Here is a 21,673-nt window from a genome sequence, read left to right on the forward strand (position 1 = left end):
AGCCCTACCCGGGGATTGAACCTGAGACCTTCTGCTTGCAAAACAAATGCTCTGCCCCTGAGCTACAGATGCTCCCCTTCCAGTTTCCTAAAATATTAACCGTAGGACAGTCTTCATCACACTGGTGATCTCCAGATGTTTTGGACTACAACCCCCATCAGCCCATGGGCCTTCTGGAATGAATGGACCATCATCTGAGAGTCAGCTGTTCCTCTGCCCATGGACCGCAATTGCAATCTGCACTCTTCCATCTCCTCTCAACAGTTGGGGGGAAATCGTAGGAAATAATCCAAAGCAAATCTCTGTCTGACCTCTTGACCTGGAGGAGAGGAGACTGTGCAAAACCAGTGACCTGCTCACCTCCCTCATTCTGACGTGTCATCCCACTCGCCATTTCCTGAACACCAAAATGATGATGTGGTTGCAATCAGGAAATATGGTATTAATTGAAAGACAAGTAGAAAATGTGCCTCCAGCAACAGAGTCATTCTGGGAACTGAAAGCTAGTTTCACCCATAGTGACAAAGGTGTCAATTTACCAGTCTGTGCCTCCCATTGCCCGTCAGCTCTGAGTGCAAATTCTGCCCTTTGTGACATCATCTGTTGACCCAGTGGCTGTGGCCCTGGAACTATCACCTCCATGTGTGACAGATTACTATTTCTTTAAAGCAACTGGCATATGGCCTCTGGAAGGTTTATTATTATTTTATCATTATTTTATCTATTTCATGGGTAGGCAAACTAAGGCCCGCGGGCCGGATCCGGGCCAATCGCCTTCTCAAACCGGCCTGCGGGCGGTCCGGGAATCAGTGTTTTTACATGAGTAGAATGTGTCCTTTTATTTAAAATGCATCTCTGGGTTATTTATGGGGCCTGCCTGGTGTTTTTACATGACTAGAATGTGTGCTTTTATTTAAAATGCATCTCTGGATTATTTCTGGGGCATAGGAATTCGTTCATATTTTTTTTCAAAATATAGTCCGGCCCACCACAAGGTCTGAGGGACAGTGGACCAGCCCCATGCTGAAAAAGTTTGCTGACCCCTGAATTCTATTTATTTCAACAATTTGTTGTATATTGCCTGGTTAAGAGCCAGTGTGGTATAGTGGTTAAGAGTGGTGGACTCGTAATCTGGTGAACCGGGTTTGCTTCCCCGCTCCTCCACATGCAGCTGCTGGGTGACCTTGGGCCAGTCACACTTCTCTGAAGTCTCTCAGCCCCACTCACCTCACAGAGTGTTTGTTGTGGGGGAGGAAGGGAAAAGGAGATTGTGAGCTGCTTTGAGACTCCTTAGGGTAGTGATAAAGCGGGATATCAAATCCAAACTCTTCTAATCACAGTTGTTCCTAAGCCATGGATAGGAGACCTAATAAACAAAGCTAGGGATGAGTTAAAACTGTAATAGCAGACTTTAATTAAATAGCTTGCTAGGGGGGAATAAAACAAATAGCCTTTAGGAAGTACCAAAAGTTTTATGCGGTGGGGCCTGTCTGATTTCAACTGGAAGGGCATCTGATTTCCCCCCATGAGAGTACGGCAGCCATTTTGACTGCCTTGCTCTCTCGCGATTTCAGGCCAAGATTTCACCCCGAAAAGGCTTTTCTTCAGGTCTGCAATCTCATGCAGTGCCCCAAATGTGACTCACGTGGGATTTTGGACCCAGAAAATGGTGTCCCAGATTTGGGCCATATCGTGTTGTGGGGTATGGTACTGTGGGGGAGAGAAAGCAAGCTTGCTGTGAAAGAGCACAAAACCATCTGTGCAACCTGAATTTGCTGGTATGGGGTTGAATCCGACCCAGAATTAAAGACAGTCTGGAAGTGCCCCTAATCATTTTGTTTCACCCTGTGGAAGAACGATTCTTTTCAAGATCACAATACAGTAAAGAGGGAAAATTATCCTGTTGAGAACATACATTAGATTTCTTTAAAAAACAAAAAAAAAACCTCATAGCCAGAGAGCCAGTTTCACAGTCAGTTGTCTGGAATATACATTAGTTATCATCCTTTTTACCAGGTAGCCTTTTACCAGTTGAAGTTCCTTGTTCACATGTCCCAGAATTGTCTACTTTGATTGACAGAGCTCTCCATGATCTTAGGTGTAGGTTTTACTCATCACCCTGATCCCATCGCCCTATATAGGGTTGCCATATTTCAAAAGTTGTTGAGCTTTTTTGCAAAAATCTTAATATATATAAGGAAATTCGCCAAAATCTAGACTTCCAACATGGGTTTCCGTATGTCAGGATTTTCCCAGACATTTCAGCAATTTTCGCCCTGTTTTTGACTGCCATATTCCGGCTACGTCCAGGAAATTCTGGGCATATGGTAACCGTAATTAATGAGCTTTTAAAAAGTCAACAAGACTTGGTGGGGGCAGGGTCTTGGTGCATTTTGCTTATATTTTGAGATCTGGACACACACACACGCCCCAAAGTGCAAAAGTGTACTTCAGTCTGCCTCCAGACGACTGCATTCTGGTGCACCTTCAGATCAATGACTGGCACTTGGACCAGTTCAAAGGAGGAGAAATCACTGCAGGAAGTTATGGAGGTGTTTGTAGCGTCAAGTACCGCATGCAGTTAGCTCCCCCTAATGGATCAGAGAAGAATGACAGAAATCCATGATCTTATATAAGGGATGAACGAGGTACAAACATTTGGCCCTTCACCTAGTTTATCCCTAATTTCCCTTTCATGAAGTATGATTTGCCTACAGGGTCATTTCTTCATAGAACTCCATTCCCATGTTTTTCATTCCCTTGTGGCTTAAGTTCAGGAATTGGTGGGAAAGTGTCGTGACATACAGCTGCTCTGATAATTGCTGGGCCCTTCCAGGCTGTTGTGTTGTTGTTGTTGTTTGGGTGCAATTCTGCAGCATGTCACTGATGCAATAATAGTGCATTCGGGGTGAATTTATACTGGACCAGCCACACACCATTCTGCTTTATTAGTTGCTTTGCAATGCTTCTCCAATGTTCATCCATTATTGCCACCTAGAAGGACATTCTTCTGCTATAGCACAATGAGAGTGGGACACACAAAAAACAGAGAGGAGTGTTTGTGGCATAAACAGTTACAGGACTTCAGCAGCAAGTTATGGGCCCTGCGATGGTAGGAAATGAAGCATATTGTGTCCCCTGAAACTTGAGGCTGGGGTCGTGTATAAGTGCCCATGTACCATAATGGGAAGGAATCCTCACCAACTCGCAATTAAAAGGACATCTGAAGGGGGCAACTGCTTTCCTGATTTTTACTCATAGGAACATTGGAAGCTGCTTGATACTGAATTACCCATGCTGTCCCTCCTACATGCCAACATCTTCTGCCTGAAGTGATTGCCTCCCTCTGTCCAACGGTAGGGCTAGGCCTGGAGCGAGACACCAGGACTGAACCCCTGAGCTTTTTACTTTTTCTTCTGCCTAAATTGGCTCTCTTAAGAATATCAGAAGAGTCCTGCTGGATCAGGACAATGGACCATATAGTCTAGCATCCTCTACTCTCAGGGACACGGGTGGCGCTGTGGTCTAAACCACTGTGCCTCTTGGGCTTGCCGATCAGAAGGTCGGCAGTTTGAATCCCTGTGACGGGGTGAGCTCCCGTTGCTCTGTCCCAGCTCCTGCCAACCTAGCAGTTTGAAAGCACACCAGTGCAAGTAGATAAATATGTACCGCTGCAGTGGGAAGCTAAATGGCATTGCCGTGCGCTCTGGTTTCCGTCAGTGTCCCGTTGCGCCAGAAGCGGTTTAGTCATGCTGGCCACATGACCCAGAAAGCTGTCTGTGGTCAAACGCAGGCTCCCTCGGCCTGAAGCGAGATGAGCACCACAACCCCATAGTCGCCTTTGACTGAACTTAACTGTCCAGGGGTCCTTTACCTTTACCTTTACTTTCAGTAGCCAAATGGGACTTGAGTGCAACCAAATACTTCCCTCTGCAGCTGGAATTCAGAAACATTACTGCCTCCGAGAGTGGAGGTAGAATGTCAGGGTTACTAGCTAGTCATCAGTAGCCTTATCCTAGAGACCCTTTGGAAACAACCCTGGACTCCTGTTTTCTATGCTATCGCAGCTATGGGGCTGTAGGAAGTGGTGTAACTGCTACTGTGCCAGCGGTGATAGAGCTGTGCTGGTAGCGACAGGTATGTTGATGAAACTCACCTGGAACACCTGAGGCACGTCGGCAGCCACCCACCCCGCCATAGCTGTGGGTGATTATTATGAGATCAGCAAGCCTCATGCATGCAAGCTTTATTTGTGTTTTTTGCCATTTAATCCACATTTACCCTTCCTCGGAGGAAATACAATAAGTTCTGCACTGTTCTTCCAGGGCTACTGCCATTAGAGGTACATCTTTTATCTACACAAACCTAAGATGACTAATAGCTCTCAGGATCTGTGGTTTGGTTTCTGTCATTCTGTTTTTACATGTTTTTATTTTGCTTTTAATTGCAACTTAAAAAAAACAAAAACAAAACTTGGTGTTTGAAGCCCTGGGAAGGAAGGGCAGGATATAAATTCAACAAATAACTCAATATCCTCCTAGGCCTTCCTGTTTTTGTTAAGCTGCAAAAACCACTCTAAGGATTGGTGTGTGTTTATGTACTGGTGACCTCACGGGTGCTAGCCAATACGTGCCCACCACAGCTGGCTTTCCTCCAGTTCCAACAGAAGCCGACCAAAAATCTGGCAGAACTGGTTTCCCCAAAGATTGCTGCACAGCAGGGGAAATGTATGTCAGTTTGGAGTGCAGCAACAACCCTATAAAAGCCACCTCCACTCCCTTAAATGTTACATCTGTGTTTGTGGGTCAGACTGTTCCCATCCCTTTCTCTCACTTGTTGACGTTCAGTATGAGACATTCCTGTCTCTTCCTCTCCCTTTGCTCCTTTTGTAGGTAGGGACCAACGGAGCCCCTCCCTAACCTTCATGAAATTCAGTGCTGTCCCTTTGACAATAGAACAGTGGAAGACGGAGGAGGGGTTCAGCCAAACCCTGCCGTGTGCTCTTTCAACACACAAGGAGGCTGAGAGGTTGCCCAATCTTGCCATCTTGCTTGCCCCCATCATGTACTTCCCTCCCCCACCAGCCAGAGGGGAGGAATATGACTTTGAAAGTGGCCCTCCCTAATTTGTACTTTCTGGAACAAGAAAGCAAAATTCAAATTTCTTTGAATTTTGTAAAGCAGCCAAGTAATGGCTAGGAAATTGCATATACAGTAAGCCTGCAACTTATGTGCATTTCAGTTGTGCACATTCAACTTTATGAGCTTAGCAAAATCATCATCATCATCATCATCAATAAGGGGGCAGAAAGGGGTCCAAGCATCCAGGAAAATAAACTTCGGCAATCCCATCCGCCATTGCACCCAAAGAACTTTGATTTGGGCTTTATGCGTGGTCCCTGGAACATAAACCTCACATAGGTTTTGGGCCTACAGTACTTCTGTGAAGTGTGCATAGCAATTCATAGATCAGTGAAAGTAACGTACACAAATGCATTATATTAGAGGAAATATAAATATTATATGCTTTGGCTATTGTGCATGTTAGGCAAAAAGGCATACAAAAATTAGGAAAAATTCACTCTAAAATGCTAATGAATTTCACAAGGATTTTTTTTTAGAAAGATATTCAAATGCTAATTAACGAGGAAAACTGACCTTAAGATTGGAAAAACAAGAAACAGAGAAACCAAAACTGATTTATTCACCTGTCACTAGATACACTTTGATGGATGTTTACCACACACATAAGCTCTCCCTTGACATATTTCCCATCAAATGGAGACCCCTGTATGTGAATACAATCCTTCCATGTGGCTTGCGGCACACCATGTATCACTTAACATGTTAAAGGATGGTTCTATGTTTGAATGAGTCCCCTAATTGCAGAGCTGCCCAGCCAAAGCCTGATCAAAGTCTCTTTGTTTTTGCTCCTGATCTGTGTGTCACAGTTTTGCTCATTTGTGGGGGCGGATCCTGATCCATGGATCATATTCTTGCTCTCTCTTTTTTTGGAGTCCTGAGGTCCCCGAAATGAGAGAAAATGTGGCCCGCATGTCAGAGCAAAAAAGTGAGAGAAATCCCAAGAGGGAAATCATTCTTTCTAGTCCAGATCTGCTGTTTCAGGCCCATGGCATCCTTTCCCCCCTGCACAGTGACCAAGCAGAATCTGAGCACGAGAACACTCTCCCATTCTGTAGGTTCCAACAACTGGTGTCAGTCTGCATTTCTTAGTACAGAAAGTATTGATCTGAGGTGTAGAGATCTTTCCTGTTCTGCTTAGTTAAAGAGGGTTCTGGAAAGTTTTCTTTCTATGTGAAAGAAACAGGCAGAAGGTTCTTGTTTGGGTTATTTCTTCCGGGAAGCTGAGTACAGCTGGTTTAAACAGGTTCTGTTATCTTTCTGTCAAGGTCGTGCTGACTATAATAGTAAAACCAGGAGGAGCCTGGGTCTCACGCACTTTTCTCTTTCTGTCTCTCTATTCTAGTGTGGTGTTCTGTATGCTATAGTGCTAAGGATAAGTCTTATAAGTCATTGAAAGTTTTATTGTAAGCGCTGCAACTGGATTTTTATGGACTGTGCCAATCCTGAATGTATCGGATTTGTGACCATGATGCTCATTTGCCTTCAGTACCAGCAAAGCTCAGCTGAACAACAGATAGCTCTATTGACCATAAATTTGCCCAATCACCTTATAAGCCACCTGGTTTAGTGACCCGCACTGCCCCCTGGGGGAGCAAATGCCAGAGTTTAAGTTTGTGCTGCATGGATTTTTATTATTAGTATTAAAATAAAATTTAATATTTAATTTAAAATTAAAATTTTTAAATTAAAATTATTATTAAAATTCATCCATTCATTCATACAATGTAAAAACACAAAAATACACAACAACTCAATAACAATACCCTCTCCCCTACACACATACAGCTTAAAAGGCCATAGATTGTTTAATTAGCCAAAGTACTTTCTTTCCTATGTCTTGAATCTTCCAACATTCAGCCTCCTTGGCTGTCTAAGGAAGTTCTAAGTGTTATGAGAGAGGGAGAAAAACTGCTTCTATCTACTTTCTCAATTTTATAAAATTTATCGTGTCCCCACTTACTCACCTTTCCCCTAAATTAAAAGCTCTCAAGCGCTGCAAATGGGATGCCCTTATATTTTGGGTGTTCTCCTGCTCAGAAGTAAGTCCTCCAGAGTTCAGTGGGATTTAATCCCAGGTAAATGTGCAGCAGCCACGAAATTAAAAGACGCCTACTTCTTGAGAGAAAAGCAATGACAAATCTAGACAGCATCTTAAAAAGCAGAGACATCACCTTGCCAACAAAGGCCAGTATAGTTAAAGCCATGGTTTTCCCAGTAGTGATGTATGGAAGTGAGAGCTGGACCATTAAGAAGGCTGATCGCCAAAGAATTGATGCTTTTGAATTATGGTGCTGGAGGAGACTCTTGAGAGTCCCATGGACTGCAAGATCAAGCCCATCCATTCTTAAGGAAATCAGCCCTGAGTGCTCACTGGAAGGACAGATCGTGAAGCTGAGACTCCAATACTTTGGCCACTTCATGAGAAGAGAAGACTCCCTGGAAAAGCCCCTGATGTTGGGAAAGATTGAGGGTACAAAGAGAAGGGGACGACAGAGGACGAGATGCTTGGATAGTGTTTTCGAAGCTACCAGCATGAGTTTGACTAAACTGCGGGAGGCAGTGGAAGACAGAAGTGCCTGGCATGCTCTGGTCCATGGGGTCACGATGACTTGGACTAAACGACTAAACAACAACAAAAAATGTGCAGGATTGCAGCTTTATTACCTCTGATTTTGACCCATTGCTTCTGCTGACTTTAAAATTATTTAACGACTTTAAAATTATTTATAGACTGCTCCAATTGCTCGCATCCTTATTAAAGAGCCAAATCACACGTTTAACGTGGCGTCTGCTGAGTCATGATGATTCGATTGATGTCTCGAGAATGCTGCTGTTCCATAGGTTCCCTGTAGGCTTAATGGCTGGACCATTTCAATCTTAAATTAGAGCACGCAGAGGCAATTCCGCACAGCGATGATGCACAGGAAAATAAGTGTCAATTATACGGTAGTGTGCTTAGTGATGCTAGAGGGCCGCGGTGTGCCAAGAATCCTGCACACCGGCCCATTCCTCTGCTATTGGTGCATCTGCCCATGAGGCTATTTCCTTTCCAACTGGGATGGGAAGGTGCCAGCCTGAGAGATGGCACAAATGATAATGACAGATCAGGAGGCGTCCCCCCAGCCAGTAAATGCCACCTGCCACCTGAGGGCACCTGCTGCAGGGCCCAGGGTGGGTTAAAAGCATGTGGCATAGGGAAAGGCCAGTCGTGAGTCAGAGGCTATAGGAGCCTGGCCATCGGCAAGGAGACAAGCTGCTGGGAGGTCCTGCCAACAGAGGGTTGCATCCCGGGGATTCTGCTTTTAAGCTGGTAAGCACAAGGGGAGGTGTTACTAGGGATAGAGGATAAATTCAGTTTTGTTTGCATTTTGGTGAGAAGCAACCTAATCTGAACTTCCAGAAGCAATAGGCAAACCAAAACCTTTGAAATTTGCACTTCTTCAAATTCTGTGATGTGTCTCTGCAACGAAAGAATGTGTATACAATTGCACGTGCTAATGAAAAGAACTTACCAAAATGCATTATATTGGTGGGGGGATACTTGCAAAAATGTGTTTTATATGGAGTAATTCCCACTAAAATGCTGACAATTTTCCTGGCGGATAATAATACAGTGGTACCTCGGGTTACAGACATTTCAGGTTACAGATGCTTCAGGTTACAGACCCCTTTAACCCAGAAATAGTACCTCAGGTTAAGAACTTTACCTCAGGATGAGAACAGAAATTGTGGCAGCGGGAGGCCCCATTAGCTAAAGTGGTACCTCAGGTTAAGAACAGTTTCAGGTTAAGAACAGACCTCCAGAATGAATTAAGTTCTTAACCCCAGGTACCACTGTAACAACAACAACAATTTGCTGTAGAAATGCAGAAAACTGAATTTAAGATTTGAAGAACAAGAAATTGAGAGAAACGGAAATTTCCAGATCCATTCACCTCTTATGTTTCAGAGGCCTTCATTTGTTAAATGAATGGCATCAGCACCAGGGCAGTCCCCTATTTCAATTTGAAAGTCTGTTTGGTCCAAGTCCAATTTAAAGATAGTGACCCATAAGAAGGAAGAACCTTGAAGTTTGACACCAGCAGTTAAAAGTACCTGGGCAACAGACTGAGCAGGCAGGCAGCCCCCTGGTCAGTCTTTATAACCATGGGTTATCTCCAGTGTTAATCCTATTCAAAAGTAGTTTCCTTAAAAATAATGGACAGTGTTTCCCAAACTTAGGTCTCCAGTTGTTGGACTACAACTCCCATTAGTCCTAGCTAAGAGGACAAGTAGTTAGGGATTACGGGAACTATAGTCCAGATACAGCTGCAGACCCAAGTCTGGGAAACGCTGCCCTTGATCCTTTATAGTAAACCTTGCTAAATTGGCATCAGGACATTTTATGCAAATTGGTGTCTTATTTCAACCCCTAGTGCATACCCTCCTTTTTTTGGCAATGCAGAAAAATCTTAATCTTTGGGCAGTTGGCAGGGGGCACAGTATCCCCAAACCAGCATTTTGTGCTGTGCCTGGATGTAATCCCCCTTTTAGTTTCTCACAGCACCACTAAACCTAGTGTCAGTCTGGGTCATGGTGCCTGAAGTGCTGCCACTGCTTCCAGAAAAGCCCACCAAAGCTCATTGCCTGAAACCCTGGAGAATTGCTAGCCAGTGTAGACATTACTGAGCTAGATGGACTCACTATAAGGCAGTTTCCTAAATCCCCATGTTTCCTTGAAGACAGAGCCAACCCTGCCTTGGTTCACCTCTTGCAGCAGGGACTGCTTTGACTGATAGCAGCAGCTCTTCAAGACTCTTGAAGCGTCTTACCTTGTCGTGTTATCTGAGATCATTCACTGACCTTGGAAACTGTTTTATTCTGAGTCATATCCTTGGTCCGTTTAGCTCGCAGTTAACAGAAGCAGCTCCAGAACTAGCGCTTCTAAATATCTTCCAAGACACACGCTACACACATAACAGCTTATAAATCACTTACTCTCAGCAGCTAGGAGTGTCATAACCAGATGCTGGAGGGAGCTGTTCGGAGAGAATATGGACCACTGGTACCAAACTGCTCTACTAGAAAAACTAACCAACAAATTGAAACTATCACGGGGACAAACAAAGACGGACCCCTTGACCCTTGGGTAGCTCCCCTTTATCACATACACAGGCCAACAAGACAATGACCAATCCCTCACAACCGACAACATACGAATCAATATGGCGGACCCAACCCAGCAATGCCCCCCACCCACCCCAAACACGGACAAAGCACACTGCAACCAACCATGCCTTGGGCCTTTTGGTCTCTTGCTCCGCCAGCAAAAATAAGACACCTATCCACACAACACTGATTTTTTTAAAAGTTCCACTTATATACTATGTCAAGAATGAAACTTGAATGTCTCCCTCACCCCACTTTTTCTGTTCCTGTTTTTCCATTTCTCCATTTTCTCCTGTCTCTCTCTCTCCTTCTCTCCCCACCTCTCTTTCCCCCTCAACCTCATACAGTGGTACCTCAGGTTAAGAACTTAATTTGTTCTTAAGAGGTCCATTCTTAACCTGAAACTGTTCTTAACCTGAAGCACCACTTTAGCTAATGGGGCCTCCTGCTGCTGCCGCGCTGCCGGACCCCGATTCTGTTCTTATCCTGAAGCAAAGTTCTTAACCTGAGGTACTATTTCTGGGTTAGCGGAGTCTGTAACCTGAAGCATCTGTAACCCTAGGTACCACTGTATTACCTACAACAACAAAAATGTTTCAAACTGACTGCAATTGGCTTGTATGAAGGACTCTACGATTTGAAACAGAGACAATGAATGCACTGTACCTTTGTTACTTATGGAAAACCTTTCATTAAAAACATATGAGGGAGAGGGAGAGAGAGAGAGAGAGAGAGAGAGAGAGAGAGAGAGAGAGAGAGAGAGAGAGAGAGAGAGAGAGAGAGATGACACGGATTGGCAGTGTTTCTCCAGGGATTCAGGCAAGGAATCCCTAACTAGAGATGCTGGGAACTGAACCTGGGACTTTCTGAACGCAAAGTTGGTTCTCTAGCACTGAGCTACAGCTCTCCCCCCACATATCATTGTGCCAGGGGAAAAAATTCTCTTGCTCAGCTTCTGCACATCAGGATGCTGTTTCAAGGTGTGCAGGAGCAGGATGGAGAGCAAATTTGGCAACACATCTGTTCTGCCTCTGAGCTTCAGCCCTTCCTGCATGCTTTTCCACTGAGTCACGGCGCCTCCCGGTCTTAGGAACTGCCGCCTTAGGAACTCCCACAAAGCTGCCACAAGCGGCGCTCCCTACGGCCAGTTTTCAAAGCCCTCCCTTGACTTGGTGCCCAAGCTATGCCAAAGTTTTTATGGGTGGTTTGTTTTTTTTTTGGGGGGGGGGAGAAAGACTCTTAGGAGTGTTTGAATTGTAACACAGAGCACAACTACTTTATAACATGATCACAGGACATCCAGAAACAATTATTCTGATATGATAATGTGCCACACTGAAATGTTCAAATGTTTATTTGATTGTCCTTGATCTTCCTGCCACACTTGCTGCCCTCCCCTGCCACACCCTTTGAGAACCGCTGCCTTAGACCATGCAAAGGATGCAGCTGTGGCTCAAGAAGGCAAAATGTCTGTTGTTAGGGACTGCAGGACAAGACCTGCCAAGGAAAATAAGGAACCTCTTTATGTATGCTACAACAGCGGCAAGAGTCTTAATAGCACAAGGATGGAAGAATGAGGAAACCCCGACAAAAGAACAGTGGCAAGAGAAATTGATGAACTATGCAGAACTGGCTAAATTGACATACAAACTGCGAGACAAGGACAACTGTGACTTCAGGGAGGAATGGGAACTTTTCACAAATTATTTAAAAATACAACAAAATGAGCTGGACTCCTTGGCAGGTTTTGAATAAACATACACAAGTTTATGGTTGATAACTTGATGGACAGATATGTAAGGATATATACAATTTTATAATATGCAGAGAAAATATGTGCAGGGAAATCAGGGAGAGGACCTGATGGAAGTCCCGGGGGGGGAGAGAGAGAAATATTATGTAGGTGATTATATGGTTTGATAATTTGTTATGTGGAAATTGAGCAATAAATTTTAAAAAAAGAAAAGAAAAGAAGGCAAAATGTCAGGAGCCGCCTGAGCTATCCAGTCCAATGCAAGTCAAGTGAGTCCTCCTGATAATTCTGGATAACAAATGTCTGGCTCTCCTCCCTCTGCAGGACGGATCCTCAAAAGGTCTCCAGCCACTCTCCACTCTGCTTGTGACAATGGCAGGCGTGAGGCAGCTGGCCGTTGCATTGCTCCTTGTCTCTGCTGGTAAGTGCAAAGTGCAGGCACAGCGAGGGGTGGGGTGGAACCAGTGGCCTCGAGAGGGTGCTGGACTCCAGCTCCCATCAGCCCCAGACAGCTTGGCCAGTGATCAGGAATGATGGAAGTTTCTAAGCAGAGATTGGACGGCCATCTGTCATGGATGCTTTAGCTGAGATTCCTGCATTTCAGGGGGTTGGACTAGATGAGCCTTGGGGTCCCTTCCAACTCTACGATTCTATGATGGGGTTGTGGCCCAGCAACATCGGAGAGTTACAGGTTCCTCACCCTGTTCTCCACCCAAAGCTACAATTTCCAGAGTGGTTAATAATAATAATAATAATAATAATGATAATAATAATGATAATAATTGTTCCCCACCCAACTGTCTGAGTTTAACATTCAATCCCTCTTCCCAGGGGACTCTGAGACCTATAGCTCTGTGAGGGGGGTAGGGGCATCCTAGCAAATCTCAGCACCATTAACAAACTACAGTTCCCAGGATTATTATTTTAAATGTGTAGTGCAGGTGGGGCCAATATTTCTCTTGTCAGTTTAAAAAGAGCACCATGCTCACTTTTCCGGCTTTTTAAAATACCCAGACAAGAAATTCCAGCAGGAAGTGATGGATTGGAGCAGATAAGGAGTCCCTCCTCTCTCAGCGAGGTGTAAAGGACTGAGGAGCAAAACCCTGGCTAGATATATATCTATCTAAGTTCTGAAAATGCTCTGCAAAAAAGCAGTTGTAAAGCTCCCAATTGAAAATATCATTGAGTTGCGATTTCAGCTCTGCAGCGCCATCTGGTGTCAAAGTGTTATAACACATTTTGACACCTGAGTCCCCTCTTTTCTCCAGCTCTTTCTCTCTCGATCCCCTACAGCAGGGGTGACCAGTGACTGTGATCTACTCACAGAGTTAAAAACTGGCAGTGATCTACCCCATGGGGGGGTTTCAGATCAAAGTTTTTGAGCTTGTTTTAGGAGGGGAAGCCCCATTTTGGGGGGTTCAGGTCAAACTTCTTGAGCTTTTTTTAGGGGAGCCAAAGTTGTTGAGCTTCTTTGCGGGGGAGGCACTGATCTACCAGTGATCTACCAGAAACGTCCACTGATCTACTGGTAGATCACTGATCTACTGGTAGACATACCTGCCCTACAGCTAAAAGCATCTTAGAACCACCTGATCCAGTAAAGATTCCATAAAAATGGCTAAAAAGCAGGAACGGCCTAAAGCCTGATTGTTCCCTTCCTCTTCCTCAGAATCTCCAACCCTACTTTGAATAATTTACTGGCTGGAATAGAGGGACAGTGTGACATAGTGGTTAGAGCGTTGGGACTAGGACATGGGAGAACAGGCTTCAAATCCCCACTCAGCCCAGAAGCTCACTAGGTGAGCTTGGGCAAGTCAACTCTCAACCTAACCTACCTCGCAGGGTTGTTGTTGTTGTTGTGCAGAGAATACGGAGATGCAGAGAACCATGTATGCCCCTTGGAGCTGCTTGGAGGCAAAGTAGGATATAATGCAATAATAATGTTGATGTGTTTTTGCAGTGTGCACCCAAGATGACGAGGGAAGGATCATTGGAGGCTATCCCTGCCTCCCCCATTCTCAGCCCTGGCAAGCGTACCTGACTGGCGCATACACTTGCGGGGGGACTTTGATCGCCGACTCCTGGGTAGTCACTGCTGCGCACTGCTATGGTGGGTGAGTCTGACCATGCACCGGAAATAGTCTTCTGCTGAGTCCGATTGGCCCATCTAGACCTGCCCAGATGACTGGGTGCAGACAGGGGCGAACGAAGGCGTCGTGACACCCGGGGCAGGGCATCGCTACGTAGGGCGCATGTGTGGCGTTGCTACGTACAATGCATGCACCGTACGTAGCAATGCCGCACATGAGCTGCACATAGCAGTTTGCCAGTGGCGGCGCTCCAGCGTTGTACGGACGGTGCCAGGATCCCTCCATCGCCGCTACAGCTGCAAATGGAGGGATCACATCGCCATCTGTACAGTGCTTGAGCAGCACCAGCGGCAAACCGCTATGTACAGTGCATGTGTGCTGTTGTTACATACAGTGCATGCGTGTGACGCCGCACATACGCTGTACATAGCGGTTTGCCGCCGGTGCCGGGATCCTCTGCTCACGGCTGCAGCTGCGAACGGAGGATCCTCCACATGTAGCTGCAGCGGCGCAATGGCTGCTTGCGCTGCCGTGAGCCCTCGCTGGGTGCTTTCTTGTCACCCTCCCAGACATGGCACCCGGAGCGCACCGCCCTCCCACCGCGCCCCCATTGCGATGCCACTGGGTGCAGATCTCCAGGGACTCAGGGCAGATGTCTTACCCTGCCTTGCCACAACCCTGAAATCTCTTTAATGGAAGATGCTGGGGGATTGAACCTAGATCTCCTGTGTGACAAGTAGTATGTGCTCTGTCACTGAGCTTTAATCCCATTCAAAGTGAGAAGAGGCAAGGACAGCCATGTGCTCAGCTTGATAAGCGGACAGCCCTCAATTTCAAGGGCTGTCAGATAGGGATGGGTGGCTCTGTCCGTTTCGGTTCTTTCTGTTTCTCTCCCCACCCCCACCCCATCTTAAATTCAGTCCTCCACCTTGATGCAGCAATTTGCAGAAGGAAGGAAGGAAGGAAGGAAGGAAGGAAGGAAGGAAGGAAGGAAGGAAGGAAGGAAGGAAGGAAGGAAGGAAGGAAGGAAGGAAGGAAGGAAGGAAATAATGCTGCTGCCCTGGTCAGTGGTGAGGGATGATGGGAGTTGTGGTCCAGCAACATCTGGAAGGCCACAGGTTCCCCATCCCTGCCGCAAGGCTTCTTACCATTCAAATCCTGCTTAATCAACCATGTGATGAAAAAGACATTGCTGAGAGCAAATGCAAAGCTTTTGCAAATAGGTCAGGCAGAGGGTTGTATTATACACAGACGAACAGTGCCATCTGGTGGAGTGATTTTTACATCGCAAATCGTTACATTATTATCAAAAGGCTTGCGATCCATCGGGTTTGGAATATTTCATAGAAACATTCTGTACTGCAGTTTGCTACATATTTGAGTGATTTTCAGAAAGAAACCATTTCCCCACAGAGATGTTCAAAAGCAGCAATTTTTAAAAGTTCCTATACTTTATGATTTGGCTTCAGGATTTAGGGTGGTGACTTTCCTTTCCCTCTTTCTGCAATTTTCACTGGTGAAAAAGAAGTCTCTCAAAGCCAGTTTTGAACTGGAAATAAAGCCACAGTTGCTTTGCAGGCGCAGATCTAATTTTTGTGGGTGAAGCTGTCAAATTTGCATGGGCTGCAATGCACATTGGAAATTCCACCTGCGTTCTTACACTGTAGCGAACTATCTCCTGTATCAGTCTGCCTTGGCTTTACGAACAGCCTCAGATGTTAGGACCAGCCCTGCTGTTAGGCAGAGTGAGACAGCTGCCTTAGGCAGCAGATGCTTGGAGCACTGAGCAGTTGTGAGATGTGGGAAAGGCTGCATTTCCTAAGCAAACATGGTGCCCTCAGGTACACTCAGTTGCGCCGTTATGCAGTGGCAGCTCCCATCTTACATACTGCAACTAGGTGCAATGGAAGACACTGTCCTGGCACTAGATTTGAATGGCAGTCCTTCCACTTCTGTAGGTGGACTGGAGTCTGTGGGTGCCCCTTTGTCCTTTGTGTCAGGCAGCAAAGAGTCTTGGGCCCTGGCATCATCCTGAGCCACCTGGAGGGTGAGCATGAAACACGGAGCCTCTTCAGTGGTGGCACCATAATTCTGCAATACCCTGCCAACAGAGATCCATTCTTTCCATCATTTAAAATCTTCTTACCAACAGGCTTTTCATGCTCAATTGTCGTGCAGTCTGGCTTGCAGTGTTTCAGACTTCTGCTTTTCATTTAATCTTTGCAATTTTATTTTTAATTGTTACATGCAACTTCCATCTCTGAACAGTAATAAATCTCTGGGTTTGGTTTCCTTGGAAGGAAGGTCACTGGAGGTGGGTGGCATTAATAAGAGTTATTTACACATATATGAAGGGTGGGTGCAAGATGGAAGGTTCCCAGCGTTAACACCCCATCAGATCCTGCTCCCATTTTAGGTTTTGGGGCAGAGCACTGGATTCTCACAGAAAGCAAATCTGGCTTCTTAGTCTCCTTCTAGCCCAGTTCCAGGACAAGACTGCCAGGTTATTGTTGCTTCCCATCCACACACCTTGATGACCATACGTGGAAACAAAATCCATATCTGGAAATGGCTTTCTCCTTCCAGAAGAGCCCATCCACTCAGCAGGCCACTCTGCTACAGCCATCAAGGTACACATGCCATATATTTAAAGCACATTTAAAGAACTCCCCCTTCCCACAAATCCTGGGAACTGCAGTTTGTTAAGGGTGCTGGCAGCTGTAGCTCTGCAAGGGGTAAAATACAGTTCCCAGAATTCTTTGGGGGGAATTAATGTGCTTTAACAAGGGACGCAGGTGGCGCTGTGGGTTAAACCACAGAGCCTAGGACTTGCCGATCAGAAGGTCGGCGGTTCAAATCCCTGTGACAGGGTGAGCTCCCGTTGCTCGGTCCCTGCTCCTGCCAACCTAGCAGTTCGAAAGCACGTCAAAGTGCAAGTAGATAAATAGGTATCGCTACGGCAGGAAGGTAAACGGCGTTTCTGTGCACTGCTCTGGTTCGCCAGAAGCGGCTTAGTTATGCTGGCCACATGACCCGGAATCTGTACACTGGCTCCCTCAGCCAATAAAGCGAGATGAGCGCCACAACGCCAGAGTCAGCCACAACTGGGCCTAACGGTCAAGGGTCCCTTTACCTTTACCTAATGTGCTTTAAATGTACGGTTCGTGCACAGCCATAATCTATAGCAGCCCTGCTGGCTCTGTTAAGACTATTCAATCTTAAAATCAAGAATCACAGAGCTGTAAGGGATGCCTCAGACATTGCATGGACTACACTCTATCCCATTTCCCCCCCACAATGCACCTTAACACATATTGATCCTATTGTGTACCTACTCTGGGAGCTTTATGCTGCGAGCAGAAAAGCAGGGAGAGCAATGCGTTGAATGATTTACTGATGGCATACTCTGGTTGGGAGCCAGGGACAGCATGTGCAGTGGTGCTCTCTGTACAAACCAGCTTTTTTTCTCTCCTTGTTGGCTAGCAATATAATCGTGCGGCTGGGGAAACACAACCTGGCAATCCGGGAAGAAGGGGAGCAGACCCGGAGGGTGGTCAGGTACTTCCGCCACCCGCGTTTTGACCCCCGTACCCTCAACAATGACGTCATGATGCTGAAGCTGGAGAGGCCCGTCCCCTTTACGCAAAATCTACATCCTCTGGAGTTACCCAGAGGCTGCTCTGCCCCTGGGACGGAGTGCCTTGTTTCTGGCTGGGGCACCCTCACTACGCCACAAGGTACATGCACGGGCACAAAAGAACCAACTCTTTTTGCTCACCTTTATTGCACAGCTGGGGAACCGCTGGGCCACCAGATGTAGCTGGACTACAGCTCCCCATCATCCCTAACCATTGGCTATTCTGGGCTAATGTAAGGTTGCCATTTGTCCTCTTTTTCTAGGACACATCCTCTTTTTCAGGGGTAAAATTTCTGTCCAGGTGGATTCTTTAAATTTTCCAAAATATGTCTGACTATACTTTCTGGATGAGACATAAGACACATAATTGATGCTTTCCTCTTCCCTTCTCCTGCTCCCCTCGGCAATATATCACAGCTTCTATAGCCTATATATAGTAGGGATATTTAAAATGAGAGTCATCATAGTCCTCTTTGTTGCTCTTCAAAATATGGCAACCCCAGCTGATGGGAACTGGGATCCAGCAACATCTGGAGGGACAAAGGTTCCTCAGCCCTGCCTTAATGCACAGGCTGCCAATGCGCTGCTCACAGGCACACCTGCAAGTGCAGAGGCCTTCCCTGGTGCACAAAGTGGGGGGGATTAAATGTTGCACTATGCTGATTATTCAATCATTGCAAGCATCTCATGGAACAATCTCCCCTCCCTCTACATCCTGTTCTGTGGGTTCTCCCCCCCCCAAAAAAAACACCTAGAGCCAATTTCCAGGGGCACATAGGAGTGGGGTGGGGGGAACCCATTGAGCAAGTGGTCTTCCTTGTGTGGGCTTCGACTGGTGGGACTCATTAGCTGAATCTTGCCCAGGGTCCTGACTTCCTGCTGAAATTAATTTTGAAAGAGGCCCAAAGCCTAATTGTTGTGTCTCTGTGTTGGAGGTCCTGGAAAATGCAGCTGGGGAGAGAAGATTCATTCTGCAGGAAGATGGCCCTTCATTAACCACACAAAACCACAAAAAACCACACACACTTTTCTCCAGCCTAATTATTGGCAGGAAGAAGAGAAGGGGTATTATGTGCATGCGTGTAGTATATGGGGTGCCCCATGGCAGATTCTCCCGTTCCATGGGCCTGTAAAGGTTGGTGACCCCTTAGAGCTCCTCCAGACCATCTGCTTATACATCCCAATTTGCTTGCATAGTGTTTTCCGGTTGGTAAGATCTCATTCTTGAGAATTCGTTCTGGTTTGTTTACAGGGTGGGTTATGCACCAACAAGCATTCATCCCAATTTGCTGGCCAGGTGTTTACACGTCTTCCCATTAACCATGCACCCATCCCATACTTTTCAGTACATTGCCTGTCACTTTCCTAACCGTAAAAAGCACGGCTTTTTAAAGATAAGCGGATTTGCATGTGCTAAAGCGACAGAACGCTGCAATCCACTTTAACCACACGGACCTAAATTTCGGGCATGCGCTTGAACCAGTGCTGCAAAATAGTGACGGTCCACAGGCACCCTCCATGCACAATCAGAAAATTACTCTGTCATTAAGCGTTGCGGATAATTTGGACATTGAGCAGCTATTAAATGGGGAACGGGTGGTGTTGTCTTTTTTACAGCCACTTTCCCAAACATCCTGCAATGTGGAAACGTCAGGATTATCAGCTCAGAGAGATGTTCAGCTTCTTATCCTAACAGCATCACGAATGGGATGGTTTGTGCTGGTGTACCAGAAGGTGGAGTGGACTCCTGTCAGGTAGGACCTTCCCTTCCTGCATGTTCTTATTCTCAGTGCCTTCTTCTGTGTCATACCTTGTCTTTGCCTCTTGGGCTTCTGATCAGAAGGTTGGCAGTTCGAATCCCCACGACGGGGTGAGCTCCCGTTGCTCTGTCCCAGCTCCTGCCAACCTAGGAGTTCGAAAGCACAACAGTGCAAGTAGATAAATAGGTACCACTGCGGCAGGAAGGTAAATGGAGTTTCCGTGCGCTCTGGTTTCCGTCACAGTGTTCCGTTGTGCCAGAAGCAGTTTAGTACTGCTGACCACACAACGCGGAAAGCTGTCTGTAGACAAACGCTGGCTCCCTCGGTCTGAAAGCAAGATGAGCTCCGCAACCCCATAGTTGCCTTTGACTGGACTTAACCGTCCAGGGGTCCTTTACCTTTTACCTTTTTACATTGTCCCCCCACCCTGGCCCTCCTGCTGACGCCATCCTCTTCTCTCTCTCTCTCTCTCTCTCTCCCTCCCTCCCTCCCTCCCTCCCTCCCTCCCTCCCTCCCATCCATTGTTGTGCAATTATCTATCCGGCTTGCTTTCCCCTGCATTTTATTCACTGTGCATGCTTTCATGTCTTGTCAATGATGCCAACCAGGGCAGGACTTGGGGGCAGACACCTGGGCTCACATCTGCAGGGCAGCATGCTGGCCACTCATAGACTATGCTTATATTTAGTACCAGTGGTTTGCTGGTGCCCAGTGGGACTTGTAGGGCAGACCAGCAGTAGGTGGAGCCAGAGTCAATAACTTGCAGGACCACCACACACACAGACCCCAACAGGCTGCAAAGTAAGATGGCAGGCAGGTGGGGACCTGCTGAGGGTACCCTGGTGTTGGTGGGCGATACTTCATTTGCCAGCCTGCCATAGCAATACCACTGTTCTAGCCAAGTGCTCTGCTCTGCCACAACGCTGCCCCCTGTAGGTCGGATGGCAACAATGCAATGTCAGGAACTGTGCTGCCTTTCACAGGGCGACTCCGGAGGGCCTCTTGTCTGCAATCAGCAGCTGGAGGGGATCGTCTCCTGGGGCTTGGAAAAATGTGCCCAGCCCAACCGGCCAGGGGTTTACAGCAGAGTATGCAAGTATGTCAACTGGATCCAACAAATCATGTGGAACAACTGATCCCGAGGAAAGAGCTCGTCTTATCCACATTGGTGTTCTGGCAATAATAAACAATTTTTGAGTGCAGGGGTTTAAAGTCTCTCTTTCCATGAATTCTGCAAATATATATATTCTGCAAGTATTACAGCCAGTGGTGGGTAGAACAGGATAGCTTCCCCTCTTTGAAATAAATGTATATATTGGCTCTGCTTGTTTCTCTCTTCTCCAGTGCAATGCTTTTAAAGCATTCCTCCCCCCACCAGCAACTTCTGGAACTAACTGCAGAATACCCAAGAGACCTCCATGGCTTTGCTGGTTGGAAGTGCATTACAAGTGCATGGGAATGTAGGGTGTTCTTTCAGAAGCTATAACCAGGAGGAGTCATCATTTTACTGTGCTGTGAAGAACATACTGGTTAAAGCAAGTGTCTCTAACGTTTCCAAACCCAGGACCCACTTTAAGTCCAAGGATGCATTAGGGAACCCATTTCCCAACCTTTTCCGATACATTTGCATGGTGGTCGGGACACAGGTGGCGCTGTGGGTTAAAGCCTCAGCGCCTAGGACTTGCTGATCGAAAGGTCGGCGGTTCGAATCCCTGCTGCGGGGTGCGCTCCCGCTGCTCGGTCCCAGCGCCTGCCAACCTAGCAGTTCGAAAGCACCTCCGGGTGCAAGTAGATAAATAGGGACCGCTTACCAGCGGGAAGGTAAACGGCGTTTCCGTGTGCAGCTCTGGCTCACCAGAGCAGCAATGTCACACTGGCCATGTGACCCGGAAGTGTCTCCGGACAGCGCTGGCCCCTGGCCTCTTAAGTGAGATGGGCGCACAACCCCAGAGTCTGTCAAGACTGGCCCGTACGGGCAGGGGTACCTTTACCTTTACCTTAGGGCTCCTGTGGGGACCCACCTTGGATCAGGCTGTGACCCAGAAGTGCAGAGATTTCCAAACTTTGCATGTTGGTGGTGCACCTTTTTAGACAGGAATCATTCCATGACACAGTAATTCAGTTTCACTAGCAAACCGAAG

General features: G+C 46.6%; 1 protein-coding gene across 1 annotated transcript; it reads left to right on the forward strand.

The window, feature by feature from the left end:
* Positions 1–8,414: 8,414 nt before the first annotated feature.
* LOC309375281 (trypsin-like) lies at positions 8,415–20,732 on the forward strand. The gene is made up of 6 exons (XM_081920937.1): positions 8,415–8,454; positions 12,370–12,466; positions 14,006–14,159; positions 17,619–17,872; positions 19,390–19,526; positions 20,516–20,732. The coding sequence occupies exons 2-6, from the start codon at positions 12,418–12,420 to the stop codon at positions 20,666–20,668; spliced, it is 747 nt and encodes a 248-aa protein (XP_081777063.1). The 5' UTR covers positions 8,415–8,454; positions 12,370–12,417; the 3' UTR covers positions 20,669–20,732.
* The last annotated feature ends 941 nt before the right edge of the window (positions 20,733–21,673 follow it).

This window comes from Podarcis melisellensis (assembly GCF_964234715.1).
Source record: "Podarcis melisellensis genome assembly, chromosome: 8".
Lineage (NCBI taxonomy): Eukaryota > Metazoa > Chordata > Lepidosauria > Squamata > Lacertidae > Podarcis > Podarcis melisellensis.

What these genes read in the sequence shown, in the direction of transcription:
- LOC309375281 (XM_081920937.1), top strand. Translation starts at nt 12,418, where the DNA reads ATGGCAGGCGTGAGGCAGCTGGCCGTTGCATTGCTCCTTGTCTCTGCT. An exon ending in ATTGCTCCTTGTCTCTGCTG is followed by an intron (nt 12,467 to 14,005) that starts GTAAGTGCAAAG and finishes GTGTTTTTGCAG; the next exon opens with TGTGCACCCAAGATGACGAG. An exon ending in GCTGCGCACTGCTATGGTGG is followed by an intron (nt 14,160 to 17,618) that starts GTGAGTCTGACC and finishes CTTGTTGGCTAG; the next exon opens with CAATATAATCGTGCGGCTGG.